The sequence below is a fragment of the Mus pahari genome, chromosome 14 (genome assembly GCF_900095145.1).
Source record: "Mus pahari chromosome 14, PAHARI_EIJ_v1.1, whole genome shotgun sequence".
Classification (NCBI taxonomy): Eukaryota; Metazoa; Chordata; class Mammalia; order Rodentia; family Muridae; genus Mus; species Mus pahari.
In genome coordinates, this window is record NC_034603.1 from 40307698 (window position 1) to 40323562 (window position 15865).

A 15865-nucleotide genomic window follows, 5' to 3' on the forward strand; every position below is an offset into this window, starting at 1 on the left:
CCCCCCCCCGCAATCAGTGACAAGCTCCTCCAGGCTTGACTCAGAAGGATGAAGTGTGAGAGCCATTGGAACAGGCAGCCCTTGGGGACCACTCATCTAACAGGAGCCTAGATTCTCCCTAGTGGAGAGGGTAGTGTCCTGAGGCAGGACTGGCAGGGATTGGATGGCAGACACATCCTCAGCAACACACAGGGTACAGGTTTTAGCTCACTGCTCCTTCTCAGCCTGAAGCACCCTGGTAGGAGCTATTTGCCCACCTATCTATTGTGCATTTGAGCTGAGGTTCTCTCAGAGGTCACGTGATGGTCACAATCTGTCTCTCATCTTAAGTAGCAGGGGACAGGCATGAAAGGCAAATTGCTAGACCACTCCTGACTGAGCTCCACTGTCCATCCTTTCCCCTTTCCCTTCTCCCCTCCCCCATCTCCCATCTTCCCTCTCAGGCACCAGCTCCCAGGAACCCACAGTCCCTCCCTCATTTTCCTGTTAGAGCCTCTTTGCTCTCTCTACCAAGAGCTAACCACCTGAATGTCTCCTGCTGCAATTCCCTCACAGCAACCAAGAGAAGTTCACCTCCCACTTAGGAGCAAGCGCAGGTAGGTACAGGGGCCCTTCCTCCACTTCCTGCACAACCTGCCCCCACATACGTCCTTCCCCTAACCTACTTTCTTCATGGGACCTCAGTCTCCACACATGTCCCCTCCCTGGTTCCTGTAACTTGGCTTTCTGCCATGTCTGCATAGTATACTTTCTCTTGTAAACTTGTGCCCACCCCCACCCCACCTAGTACAGGACGATCACTGTGGGCCACTGGGCTTAGGATAGGCGAGGCAGCGGGAAGAGCATGGAGCTGGCTAGAGCAGAAGCCTGGAAGCCATGAAGGGCTCAGGGAGCTGTAGGCTGGGCTGCATGTGGTCAGCCAGCTCCCCCACAGTCCAGATTCTAGCCGGGACCCCAGAACCACCTTCACCTTCCCTCACAGCTGAGAGCATACCCCTCGTTAGCACCGCAACGTGCCTGGCTCTGTCGGGTTAATGATTCCAGCAGAGACAGACATAGGGATGCCATGTAGCCTTCACATATCATCGGGGCCGTCATGTGGAAAAGGGATCACAGTGGGGGGTAAGTGGAGGAAGCTCTGGGGGGCAGGTTCAGTGTGGCTTGAACCGCCTGAGAGAGGATGAGCTATGTAGAGGGTGGGTGTTCCCTCTGGCTGTCTCATTCGCCCCACTAGGCAGGTAATGATTAGACCTTTTTATAGGCAAGGAAACTGAGGCCCAGGGCCACTTGCCAGGCCTGTGGCTGACTTCTGGCCTGGAGCCTAGGTCTCTGGTGCAGAGGGAGGGGCGGGGAAGACTGGCTATATCCAGTGATATGTTTGTTCACTAGAGCCAGAGACAGGGCCAAGCCTGAACCACAGCAGGCGGTGAACATCCTGTCAGCAAGGTGTTCAATCAGATCTTGTTGTCTGATGAAATGATATACATCCCCACGGTCCTTCCAACTTTAGGAGATAGAAGGGCTGTGGAAACCACCGGGGTGACAATAGAAATGTTACCCATTAACTCCTGTGCCTGATACTGGGCTAAACATTCTGCAGGTCGTCTCTTCCTGCACTCTCACAACAATGGTCCTGACATTCCATTCCCATTTTCCTTTATCAGGAAACCGAAGTTCAAGGATACAAAGCAACCCGTTAAAGTCACATGGCTCATGAGTGACAGAGGGCAGAAGCAAGCTGAAGCCCGGGGCTGTCCCTGGAGAGGACTCCAGCCTGAGCCTCTTCACCAGACAGCTGGCCAGGCCACCCAGAACCCTATACCCAGTGCTAGACCGTGCCAGTCTGCCAGGAGATAGCAGGAGGGCCCTCAGTGTTCCTAGACTTAGGAAGGAGCCTTGTTATCTATCAGGGTTCACAGTTTCATAATGTTCAAAGTCCTTGTGCCTCCTCAGAGGCAGCCGAGAGGCTGAACGCAGGGTAGAACTGGGGAAGGAGCAAGCTGGACTCTGGACACCAAACCCATGGGAGTGAGAACAGCATTAGGTCTCATCATAGCCAGCTCTTCGCATACTCCATGAGGTGGGATGGGCTGGAACCAGCAGGCTATAGTGGTTAGTGCTCCAGCGTCCCTTTCTTTGTGACTCTGAAGTACAGGCCAAGGAGCCCACTTACTAAGAAGTGGGTTTGGCAAAGAAGGAAAGAAAACCTGTGTGCCAGTTCTCGCTCGGAGCTTTGCCACTGTGTGACCTTGGTCCAGGTACCAGCCCTCTCTGGGCTCCCATGCTTATGCACAGATACGATAAAGGAAACACTGCGAGTGTTTGAAAGGAGATCTTTTGTGTATAGAGAATGTGAAAAGTGACCTTAGCCCCTACCCCATGGTCTCTGAAGTCCTTCGCAATCCCCAGGCTACCAACATGAAGCCCATACCTACCAACAGGATATCAGCAACCACTGCCCAGTTGCAAGACAGAAGGAGCTCTCCAAGGGCCAGGAACACCTGTGGACAGAGGATGGCCTGGATGACTGCCCCTGCCTCAGGCACACCCCCCCCCCACGGTTCCTCTGCAACTGTGCGGAGGGGAAACTGAGGCTCCCCCAGAGGAAGGCACTATGGAGACCGGTAGGCGGGAGGAGCCTGGAACAGCAGCCCCCAGGATGGATAGGCAGGTTGCCACTGAGACCCCAAGATGAGCAGCAGGTCTGAGAACTCTGGTTCATAGCCTCCAGGACCCAGCCCTTGGGGGTCACCCATGGAGCCCCAGAAGGAGGAAACAACACGACTACCAGAGCACTTCCAAATGTGAAGACTCGGGACGAGAAGGCCGAGGTCTCAGCTCGACCACCTTCTGTTTGTTTTCTCTGGAGGACTACATATGCCGGTAAGCCCCCAAAAGCCTTCTCTCAGGTGCCTTTCTTAGTGCCCACCCTCCAGAGCAAGCCTTAGCACAACCATTGTGCAGACACGGGTCGTTTCTAGCCAAGGCCAAGGCTTTTCTCAGGTCATAGCTGGTCCAGGGCAAAGCCAACCAGAAACACAAGCTTCGGCCCCTGTCCAGTGCCACCCTCGGCCTTGCTCCCGGCATCCTCTACTGCTGGCCCGTCTTACCCAGCTTTCTGCAGTTTTACCTTGTGCCAGCGGATTAGGAAAATCCCTCATTCCCCTCACTCAAGAGGAGCTTAATGAAGCAACCGAAGAAAGAGGAGGAAAGGCTCGCTTCTCTTAGCTCTGGAGAGCTTATTGCCAGGGTGGAATTAGTCATTCCTGGAGTCACGGGGCTATGCCCAAAGCAGCACAGGCTTGAGAACTCAAAGGCTTGATATCCCAAGGCAGAGAAGTGAAAAACACCACCAGAAAGAGCACCTATTGCATGCCAGGCATCGCCACTCTGCTACCCATCTTGGGTCAGGTAATTTGATAAAGTTATCATCATACCCATTGTTACAGATCAGATCACCAGGCCCAAGGGTCACTTTCCAGAGATGCCCTCTCCTCTGTGCCTAGCTTATACATGGTGAGATTGGGAAGGCCCTTGGCCTAAAGAACTCCCAGGGGCCTCCAATGGCAACTGTGCTTTAAAGGCTGGTAGGGGGATCAGATGGAGAGAGAATTCTAGGCAGAGGTGACCCTGGCAGATACAGAGGGGCAGAGGTGACCCTGGCAGATACAGAGGGGCATTCAGAATGAGCTAGAAAGAGCTGCAGGAGCCCACTAGACAGAAGCCCTACAAACAATGCCTGGCAGACATCTCTTGTGAGCAGAGGCAGGAGGCTGGAATGTGCTGCCACACTGGGTGGGGCAGGAGAAGGACCCGATCTGCTGAGAGAAGAGCAGAATAGAGGCTAAGCGGCTCCTGTGATCTCTCCACCCAACCCAGCTGCCTGTGGCTGCTGCTTCTGGCCCTGGGTACCCTAACTGGGAGGCCCTTGAGGTCAGGGTGGGTCTCCTTCTAGGCCTAGGACAAAGGCTGGGCACCCACAGTAGTGAGAAGCAGGAAGTCAGTGGTGGGCAGGACTCGGGTGAGGCCCAGGCAAGCCACAGCCCTGCATTCCATCTTGACAGGGCCTGTCTACCCAGATTCTGGACCGCACGAAAGCCTAGCACAGTGCACCTCCCCTCCCCATGATGTCCCATCATCCGTCCACCTCTACCCGGGCCAGAAACCTCTCCTCTCCACATACTTTGGCCCACCTGTGAGTCCTCTCTTCCCCCACACAGGCTGGACACCCACTGGCACAGGAACATACCCTCCTGTGTCCTGTTACTCTTACCTCCTCACCCACAGGACATCCTGAAATGTACCTTTTCCTTCTTCCAGCTGGACTAGGGTGGATCCTGGTCCCAAAATAGAGCCCCTTTAGAGGGAGGCTGCAGCCACAATGGGGCCTTTCAAGATGAACAAGCTGCCTAGGGGTGCCAGGTTTCCAGACATACCTGGAAACAGGCACTATGCCACCAAATCCATCACTCTACTTGCGGCTTGGAGGGGCAGAGGGCCGGTGGAGAGAGCCTGCCTTCTAATCCCATGATTACAGAGGCTCTCCAGGCAGGGAAAGCCAAGCCTTCTGGACTCAAGGAGGGCCATTGCCATAAAGGGTGGGACACCTGCTTGGGGACCTTGGGAAGGTCCCCCACACCCATCTCAGAGCCTTGGTTTCTCTCATTGCACAGCCTGGACAGACACTAACATACCATGCTTCTGTGGCTAGAAACCCGGTTATACACATTTGTGCACACACACATATATATACCACACACACACACACACACACACACACACACACCACAAATACACATACTACACAGGTATAGATATAGAGCTCCAGTTTTTGAAGAATTTTGTCAACTGCTTATCTCCCAGGCCCAAGTCCCTCTTGGACAGCCACATACACCTCACATTGACATGTCCCCTAACTTGTTTCCCTCGTCCCCTCCACTGTTCCTGCCCACCGTGGCTGAGCCAGCCACCGGCACAGATCAGCTGCCAGCAGCTGCCAAGATGCTTTCCCTTAGATTCGAGGCAGGCGAATCCCAGAGCCTGCTGACCCTGCATGACTCCTCATTGTGCATCTTACATGCTCCTTCAATCTGTCTCCTCCTGTCCATTGCTGATGGCTTGGTCCAGGCCTCTCCGGTTTCTCAGGCCCTATCATCTCCCCAGCACCCACCTAGAAAGGACTTCCAAAGGGGAAATCTTTCTGCTCTGGTCTCTTCTTTGGGATCTGGTGGCTTCTCTGTCTTAGTTCCTGATGGGTAGGAGATCCTGGGAACACTGCCCAGGGCCTGAGAAATGACCTGTGCTGGAGAGCCCCTGACCTCTTGACATTTCATCCCTGATATGGGCCAGTGACAACCGACATGTCTGGCTTTAGGCAACCCAGCCAGAGAAGCTTGCACACACACCACCATATTTACACTGGCAGCAATCCACACACACATACCAGATGCACAAACAACAATATAAACATACACAGACTTCTGCAAATACAATTACATATACGCAATGCCTCACACACATGCATGTAAGCTTCAATACACATGCACACACACTCAAAACCTGAGATATACATACAACACTCCCATATCACATGTATATACATATGAAGGCAACAGAGGAGATATATAAAATATCAAAACACGTGTGGTACTAGCTATGAATTTTTCTCTGTAAGGTCTAGCTGCTTGGGAGGCTAAGGAAGGTGACCACTTGAGCCCAAGAGTTTGAGCCAGGCTGGGCAACATGGCAAGACACTCTCTCAGAAACAAAAACCAAACTATACAACGAATGCACAAATTACAGTCACAGGCTGAGCAGTAGCTGAAAAGCAGCCTACCATGTATCCACACAATGCCACTTGTGACCAGCAAGTCTCACACACACACACACACACACACACACACACTCGAGCTGTATATCCTTGCACAAAACATACATACACTGATGCATGATATATCCTGGACAGGGACAACCCCTAAGAACCTATATCTTCAGTCTGAGCCCACCTCACCCTTCAAATTGAGCACTGTCTGATCCTTGATGAATAGATTCTTAGACCCACTGGGAGGAAGAAGATCACTGCCTCCTCTGGACTCATGGGATGTAGGAAAAACCAAGAGAACCTCCCCCACTTATGCAGTAATGCCACATTCAGCATGATTGAGCCAGACAGTACAAACCCAGAGTACAGCCTGGCCACCAGCAAACAGCCAACCGTGTGGCTGGCATGCTCTACCCATAGGCCAGCCAACCTGCAATGGCAGGGACTGGCCTGTGGGACAAGGGCGCTGACTGGTCTCCAGGGTCCATCAACCATTCAACAACCTGGTAAGCTGGCAGCTGGAAAGTGAAGCAGCAAGCTCTGAAGCCCTCCTGGGGAATCCTGTCAGGGAGTAAACTTCCTTTATAGGCTGTGCCACCATGCACAGAGAGACACCTGCTGGATCCTAGCAAGATGGTAGGCCTCTTTAAACCCCACTGAGACGGATCTGAGGGTGGGGTGCTGGTTACGCAAGCCCAAAAAGCAGAAAGCAAAGAGGCTTTTCCCAGAAGTCCTCAAGGGCAGTGTTGGGGAGTGTCAGAATTCTGAAGATCTGAGGTACCGCTGCTGGCACTGTCCCAGGAGTCGACCCTCAGATGACTCATGACCACAGCTCCGGTGGACATTTCTTGGCTGATCCCAGACGGCCTTGGGAGTCCTCAAGGCTGAAGAGGATAGCCACCTCAGGTGATCTTAACTGCCTCAGGGATGCCCGCACTGGCTAGGCTCTACTCTACCTTGGGTAGGGAGCCAATTCACTGTCCTGATCCAGTTTGAGTTGGAAAGGGCCTTAGAGGTCATCTGGAGAAGCTCCCAGGTAAAGATGGTGGCTCCAGAAGACAAAAGCAGTAAAGCAGGGAGAAGAGTTTTTCACCAAAGACAGAGAACAAAATCTAATGAAATAAACATTAAATGCTGGCAGGCAAGCAGAAAGGCCGATGATTCGGCAGTGCATGCTGCTCAGTGTCCTCCCAAGAGCCACTCTATAGAGCCCTCCACACTGGAGGAGAGCACAGCCTAGAGATGTCCTTAACAGAGAGCCAGTGGGACAAGGGGCTGCAGAAATGGGGAAAGTGAACTTTCCTGCCCTGCCTCCACCAGCCAGAAGGCAAACCCCCATTCCAGAAGGGGATGCACCCACCAATTACACAGAGGAGCTCTGCTGCACACTGCATTTACCTAAATCCCGACTAGGAGCAGAGCCCAGGTGCTCTATCTACCAGGTACTCCCTACTACCTGGTTCTGTAATTTCCTCAGGCGACAGAAAAGCCTACAGAGCCTAATGTTCAACTCCAAGTGCAGCCCTGATGCAGAAGAGGACAGCCACAGAGAAGCCTGGACCAGAGTCAAGAACTCTGAAAGCACAGCCAGTGCAGTGTCTGAGCAGAGCTACCCACACCCAGGGTAGGGGGATGTGATCGGTACACACCCAGGGAACTATGCAGACATACAGGAGGGGAAGGAGGGAGGAAGGAATGGAGGGTGGGGGAGGAAAGAAGGGAGGAGGGGAAGAGGGGGAAAGGAGCTAGAGAAAGAAACATATAAGGGAAAGAAAACAGAAGGAGAAAGAGAATACAGAGACTGAAGACATCAAAAGGGAAGTTAGAAAAAACCTGACTACAGCCATACTACCCCAATGCACCCGAACTCTAATAGGAAGGAGAGAGAGAGAGAGCTCCGTGCTTAGGTGCTCTGTTCTTCCAGCACCCATCAAACAGCTCAGAAATGCCTGTGACTCCAGCTCCAAGGGATCTGATACATACCCTCTTCTGGCTTGCATGGGCACTGCACACATGTCTCTCACACACACACACACACACAGCATGCACTCACAATACACATAAAATAAAGATAACTTTTTAAAAGGGGAAATAAAGGAGAAAAAGAGCAACAAACAAACAACAGAAAGGAGGGAAAAAGGAAGGAGAGGTAAGGGGAGGGAGGGAGGGAGGGAGGGAGGGAGGGAGGGAAATCGGGGAAGAATACAACCTAGAAGGCAGATGGTAAGAAAAGGGATACAGGCCTTCTTATAATTGCTTTAAAACTACAGAATAATGTAAGAAGGATATGAATTCAATGCAGACAGTTACCGCTCAGTAGGATAAGACATAACAGGAGATGACTTACCTAAGGAAATATTACTAAACGGAGGAGGAAAACCACAAACAACATCAACACAGAGCTAATGCATTGAAAATAGCCTCCCTTCCTGGTGGTTGCTAAGAGGACACAAAGAAAAGAATCACAGAAGTGAATGACATGGAGGGTGGATGAGGAGGAGCAGGGCTCTAGGTCGAGGGAGGTACAGGCATGGCATTGAGGAGGGGCCCGCCCTTAGGGCCAAAGGTTTGGGAGCCTTCTCACATTTCTTCTCCGTTGGTGTCTTTCTGCCTCCTCCCAGTACCAGTCCCAACCGTGATCCAGCACAAGGAGAAGCAAACTGATAAGCCTAAGACACAGTCAGAGAGATAAAATGAGGAAGGGCTGGCTACTGACTCTGCAGAGGAAAAGCAGACATGACCAGCTCTGAGGTGTTGTGGAGTGCCTACCTTGGGCACACTTCCTGGCTGTGAGGAGTGGCCTCCTTAAGCCCTTGCCCTATAGTCAGTCCCCCTTCCCCTAGAGTCAACTGTACCTGGCAACTTGCTTTGAATGAATATATTACAGCAAAGGGGGTGAGGTAACCTTTCTGTGATTGGGCTATAAAACAATCTCTTCCATCATTGTCCTCTATTTGATGGAGCAGTCCATTAAGTAAAGGAGGTCTTCGATAGATAGTGTAGCTCAGTGGTGAAGACCATGCCTATTTTGATTAAGCACCCCCCCCCAAAAATCCACATATCAAGAAACTGAGAGCCAACAACTAGCAGGAAAGGGGGTTCGACACCCAAAGACCTGAATCTTGCCAGTAACTTCTGCAGCCTTCCCCAGCTGAGCTCACAGTTGAAACAACAGACTTTGAGCTAATATCTCAGTTGCACCCTTGAGAGAGACAAAAACCCACATAGTAACCCACATAGACTCTGAGTCAACAATGTTTGGTTTTTACTGCTGTGTTTGGGAGTGATTTGTTACACAGCAATAGAGACCAATACACCGACTAAGCTATTGGATTTCAAGGAAAAATAATGAAATATCTGGGTACCCACAAGGGGAAAGAAAAAGGATCAACATTATGGATGTTTTGTTCTGTTTTGTTTTCCCTGTGTAACAGAGCCTCGGTTGACCTTGTAGACCAGGCTCTACAAACTCACAGTGCTGGGATCAAAGGTGTAAGCCACCACACTCTGCCAACACTGAGGATTTTAAAGATCAAGGCTGGACATGGTAGCATACACCTTTAATCCCAGCTCTTGGGGAACAAAGTCAGGAGAACCTCTGTGAGATCCAGGACAGCCTGGCATACACACTGGGTTCCAGGGCAGCCAGAGTTACATAGTGAAACCCTTCTCAAAAAGCCAAAAACAACAACAACAAAAGTTAAAAGTTAAAAAAGGGGGGTGGGGTCGGGGAGAGCTGATCACCAGGGCACATGCTTGTAATCTTGTACTTGGGAGGTGGAGGCAGAAGATCACGGAGTTTGAGTTTGAGGCCAGCCTGGGATGTGTGGTAGAGACAAATTAGAGGAGCTCACTCTTCCCTAGAAGCAGTAGGCCTGGGGTTACTCACAATTAAGCCTCATAAGAAGACAGTTCTGGTAAGCACTGTTAAGGATGATAATTTGGGAGGGGGTCTGGAGGGATGGCTCAGTGTTTAAGAGCACTTGCTGCTCTTTCAGAGGCCCCAGCTTTGTCAGCATCTACACGGTGCTTCACAACCGTCTGTACCTCTAGTTACTGGGAACCTGATGCTTTCTTCTGGCTTCCATGGGCACCGAGAATGCACGTATGTATACATACACATGTTTAGGCAAAACGCTCATACACAAAAGCTTTTTTTTAAAGGATAAAAGAAAGAAAAAAATGAACTTTGGTGCTTGGGTCATGGCTCAGCCTGAATTCAGATGCCCAGTTGCCCAGTATCCATGGAAAGAGGCTGGTGTAAGGGCTTCTGAGTGTAATCCCACTACTCTAAAGGCAGAGCTGGGGAGAAGGAGGATTCCTGGGCCTTGTTGGTAAGTCAGTCTAGCTGAATCAGTGAAGCCCAGGTTCAGTGGGAGAGCCTGTCTCAGAGGGTGGAGAGCAATAGAGGAAGTCATTGGATATCCACCCCAGCCCTCGGATGCGCAAGAGAATGAATAAGTAAACAGTATATTTAGGGAATGCTAATTTTGTGATAATTCCTTGAGATATACATCTTGATATTTCTTTTCTTTGAATAAATTCAACTACTGGCAGCAAGCCACTCACCCATTTGAGTGACAGTTGTCAAGTCCCTTTCCACGCCTGGCTGCTCCCAGCAGGAAGATGTCAGCCAAGAAGCCCGTGAGCAAACAACAGGCCTCTAAGACAGTCTGGCGTATTTGAGTTTTGTTTTTGTTTTGTTGTTGGTTGACCTGATTTGGTTTGCTGTTGTAGTTGGGGACATTGTAGTGGGTCTCCAAACACCTTGATACGTGTAACCAAGGATAACCTCAAACTTCTGATTTTCCTGTCTCTACCTCCAAGCGCTGGAATGACAGATGTATACCCCTATATTCCATTTATGTAGAGTTAGGGATCAAACTCTCATGTGTTTTAGGCAAGCACTCTACCAACTGAGCTACATCCCCAGCCCTGGTTTTACTGTTTGCGGTTAAGATCTCACTAGGTAGCTCTGACAGGCCTGTTAATTCTCTGATCAGGATGACCTTGAACTGACCCCTCATGCCTTCTGAATGCTGGGATTAAAGGTATATACAACACCCGATTATTTTAAGTCTTCTCCTTGCACTCTGAGAACACTTCATTGCAGCCATAATGACCACTGAAACTATAAGCGAAGACACCTGCTCCAGAAGGACATGGTCTAGTCTTACGCTAGGCAGCCCAGATCACAAGCCAGGAACTCCAGACACCTTACACTGTAGCACTTCACTCAAGCCAGGAAGGAAGTTCGTGACAATGCTGGCCGGGCCTATAACTGATCCGCACATAAGGCTGTTGGCTGGTAGAACTTGAAGGTGTGCTGTGACTGGAGTACATTATAACGCCATATTTGCATCATACAGCTATACCACGATACTGACTATATGAGGCTGTTTGGCTCACTTTGGGAGACACTCTTCTGGGCTACCCAGTGGAGTTGGAGCACAGGCCCAGTAGAAGGAGGTCTTACGCAGTCTTTTGTTGCTTGCTTGTCTCTTGTGGGTAGACTGAGAGGGTAGCATAATGGCCACAGCGATGGCCGTCGCAGTGACCGCAGCAGCAAGCAGAGGCAGTGGCCGAAGCTGTATAGTGGCAGAAGAGCTGCTGAACAGTTCCAGAAAATACCAAAGGCAGAAACGGTAGTGACCACAGGTGGTACGGACAGCGAAGGATGGTGGAAATACAGAGAAAGCAGAAGCTATGAAGAGGGCTGGTGAGATGGCTCAGTGGGTAAGAGCACCCAACTGCTCTTCCGAAGGTCCAGAGTTCAAATCCCAGCATCCACATGGTGGCTCATAACCATCCGTAACAAGATCTGACACCCTCTTCTGGAGTGTCTGAAGACAACTACAGTGTACTTACATATAATAAATAAATAAATCTCTAAAAAAATAATAATAATTTAAAAAAAAAAAGAAGCTATGAAGAGCCAAAGGTTTCAGCTGCAGGGCCATAGATCCCTAAACAGGTCGGGGAGGAGGGGGGCAGAGGGAGGCTGTTGAGCTTTAAAGCCAACGGTCTTAGCACTCAAAGCTTAGGAGTTACAACATGAGCTGGCTGTTGCCGATTGCTGACCCTCACTGTCACTTAAACACCAAGCATTCTACTAGCTGGAAGGGCCCAGCCACTGGCAATCAAAGGCCAGAGCGATGTTCCTCCAACCTGAGCATCTATAGTCACAGGTCTCCAGCTTCTATGACCTAAAGCTATAAGCTACTGGGCTTCCCAGCTTGAGGTGGTTCTCTGCCTTCTTAATTCTGAGACCCTTTAATACATTTCCTCATGCTGTGGTGAACCCCCCTCCCATCATAAGATTATTTTCGTTGCTATTCTATGACTGCAGTTTTGCTACTGTTATGAATCACTGCATGTATCTGATATATGTGACATTTGATATCTGATATCTGATCTCTGCAGAAGGGTCATTTTACCCCCAAAGAGGAAATTTTCAGAAACAGTGGCTTAGAGCTCTAAGCCTTTCTGTCAGCCCAGGCCCTAAGCCTGCAGCACCCAAGGACTAGCAGTGCAGGGAGAGCTGGTTCTCACGCACACGTGGCTCCCATCTGAGTAGAGCAAAATTAATGAGACCCTGTCTCAGAAAAAGAAAAAAAAACTCAACTATTTCAACCCATTGAACCCAGAAACACACACACTTAGACAGTGACACAAAATACAGGAGTCAGCGACAGGGACTCTATATACACAGACTGATAATGAGCACCAGCTTCATGTAAATATGGGACCACTGTCAAGCAGCTACTGGGATCATGCACAGAGAACAGATTGTGGATGTTATAGCTCTAGAAAATGTAAAACTAAAAATCACAAAACTTGGGAGGCTAAGGAGAGAAGGAGGGGAGGCATAGCTGGTACTCTCCTTCAGAGCTGTCTTCATCAGTAAATCCAAACATTCACAACTAATTCCACTACATCTCAGTTTCTTTCGGTCGAAGTCACATAAGCAACATACACTCTGTGCTTCTGTTTCTGGGAGGTATCTAGCAAGAATGAGCTATAGAGACAGGAGGTCTGCTGGTAGTTGCCTAGGGCTAAGGAGAAAAAGGATAGTGGGTGTAGAGATGGGGACTATCTTGGTCATTTTTCTGTTGCTGTGATAAGACATCATGTCCAATGCAATTTATAAAAGAAAGAGTTTATTTGGGGGCTTACAGTGTCACAAGGTTAGAGTCCATGACAATCCTGGCTGGGAGCATGGCAGCAGGCAGACAGGTATGGCATTGGAGCTATATCTGAGAGCTTACATGTCGAGACAACAACCATGACACAATGACAGCTAACTGAAAACAGCATGGGCTTTTGAAATCTCAAAGCCCTCTTCTGGTAACATACCTCCTTCAGGGGCCAGGGAGTAGAATGTGGTGGTTTGAATGAGAATAGCTCCCTTAGAGTTTCATGTGTGAATACTAGGTGCCCAGTTGAACTGTTTAGGAAGGACTAGGAGGCGTGGCCTTGTTGGAAGAGGTGTGCCCTGGTATCTTATCACAGCAATAGAAAAGTAACTAAGTCAGCGAGTGACTGCCAGTGGATACAAGGCCTCTCTCTGGAGTGATGTAAAGGCTCTAAAGTCAGTGCAGGGGCTGGGCAGCGTCGCAGGCACCTGGTGCCCTAACACCTGGGTGGTTGAGACACAACAGTCATTTGAGCCCAGGAGTTCAAAGCCAGTCTGAGCAGCATAGGAAGCCCTTATCTCAAGAAGGAAAACTGATGTGTGAATGATCACACAGCTCTGAATACATAGGAAACCATGAGGTACACACTTTAAGTACATGAGTTGTATGGTATGTGAATTATATCTAAACAAACATGTTCTAAAAATTACAAAGTGAGCCTGTGAGATGGCTCACTGGGTAAGGGCCCTTGCTCCCAGGGCTGACAATCTGAGTTCAATTCCTCACTCACACAGTGGAAAGTGAGAACAGAATCCTGCAAATTGTTTCCTAACATCCACATGCATATCACAGCACCTTCACACACAAGCACATACATACATGTACATACAAATCATAGATGACTGGATGCATCCCGCCTTCCCAGAAACAAAACCTGCTGGAGAGATGGCTCGGTGGTTAAGAGCACTGGCTGCTCTGTCAGGAGACCTGGGTTCTATCTCCAGCACCCACATGGTGGCTCACAGCAACTCCAGTTCCAAGGGATCTAACACTTCTGGCCTCCGTGGCCACCAGGTACACACGTGGTGCACAGATATGCATCCAGAAAAGCCAGCTATACACATAAATAAAATAATGATAATAATTTGTAGATGTTATTTTAAAAACCACATGACCCCAGTGTCTCACTGTGCACCTATAATCTCAGCATGTGGGGAGGCTGAAGCAAGAAACGGCCACAAGTTTGAGGTCAGCCTGGGCTACAAACTGAGCTCCGGGGCAGCCTGGGCTGCAGAGTGAGACTCTGTCTCAAAATAACAACAACACAAGTATTTGCAGTGAACATAAACCTGAGAATGAGAACGGAAAGACAAATAGGAAGACAGCCATCTAGTGAAACAGCATGCATGGGTGGAAACAAACAGACCAGGGGTTGAGAGCAACCACTTCTCAGAGATGATACCTGATTTACTTTACTTATTTACTTTCTTTTTCGAGATAGAGTCTCACTGTAGCTCTGGAACTCCGTAGGAAGAGCAGGCTGGCCTCAAACTCATGAAAATCTGCCTGCCTCTGACCTACCTGGCGACCACTACATCTTTTAAGTTTCCCCCAAGTGAAATATAAATGTTGGGGCTGGAAGGCTCAGTAGTGAAGAGCATGGGTTGCTCTTGCCGAAGACCTGGGTTCAGCTCTCTGCACCCACACAGCTAACAACCACCTTCCAGTTCAAGGGAATTGAATGTTCTTGTCTGGCCTCTGCAGGTATTTGGTGCATATACATACATGCAGACCGAACACTCACTCATACACATTATATAAATAATACATACTATATATAATATATACATATATGTTATATATATATAATTTGATACACTACAGTAGTCTAGAGTATAGGTTGCAACCCTGTCTTCGCGATGGCAGTGCTGTGCACCCCCAGCCCCAGCCTGTGAGTGCCCAGAAGGTTATCCTCATGTTACTTCTCTTCCCAAACTATGATCACTTCAGTGACTTCAAACCCCCAGCGTCAGCAGCCTAAACCTCCGTTCTGAAGCCCAGGCTTCACACAGAAGCTGCCTCTTGGCATCGTGAGCTGCATGTCCCGAGAGGCAGCCTGGGATGGTTCACCTAGCCTGGATTTGGAACCACCTAGAAGATGGCTCCAGCAATGCCTGTGAGGATGTTTCTAGAGAGCTCTAACTGAGGTGGGAAGATCCATCCTGAATGCTAATAGCACCATCCTGTGGGCAGGGGTCCAGGACTGAATAAGAAAGAGGGCTGGGCAGTGGTGGTGCACACCTTTAATCCCAGCACTTGGTAGGCAGAGGCAGATGGATTTCTGAGTTGGAGGCCAGCCTGGTCTACAGAGTAGACAGGACAGCCAAGGGTACACAGAGAAACCCTGTCTCAAAACACCAGAAAGAAAGAGAGAGAGAGAGAGAGAGAGAGAGAGAGAGAGAGAGAGAGAGAGAGAGAGAAAAGAAGGAAGGAAAGAAGGAAAAAAGGAAAGAAAAAAAAGAAAGAGAAGGGCTGGGAGATGGCTCAGTGGGTAAGAGCACCCGACTGCTCTTCCAAAGGTCCGGAGTTCAAATCCCAGCAACCACATGGTGACTCACAACCATCTGTAACAAGATCTGAAGCCCTCTTCTGGAGTGTCTGAAGACAGCTACAGTGTAATTACATATAATAAATAAATCTTAAAAGAAAGAAAGAAAGAAAGAAAGAAAGAAAGAAAGAAAGAAAGAAAGAAAGAAAGAAAGAAAGAAAGAAAAGAAAAAGAAGAGAAGGCCAATTGGTGACACACCCACCACACCTAGAACTCAGAGGGCAGAGGCAGGCAGACCTCCATCACTTTGACACCAGCTTGATCTACATAGTGAGTTCTAGGCTAGCCAAGTATACACAG

The 15865-nt window shown here is 49.5% G+C and overlaps 1 protein-coding gene across 2 annotated transcripts in view; it reads right to left on the reverse strand.

Annotated features, from left to right (window-relative positions):
* Window positions 1-15865, reverse strand: part of Spns3 (sphingolipid transporter 3 (putative)) — a 50023-nt gene that overhangs the window by 4113 nt on the left and 30045 nt on the right. For both annotated transcript variants that reach the window (XM_021213401.1, XM_021213402.1), the window contains one exon: window positions 2436-2501. In XM_021213401.1, coding sequence (XP_021069060.1) covers window positions 2436-2501 — 66 coding nt within the window. The remainder of the gene's footprint in view (window positions 1-2435; window positions 2502-15865) is intronic.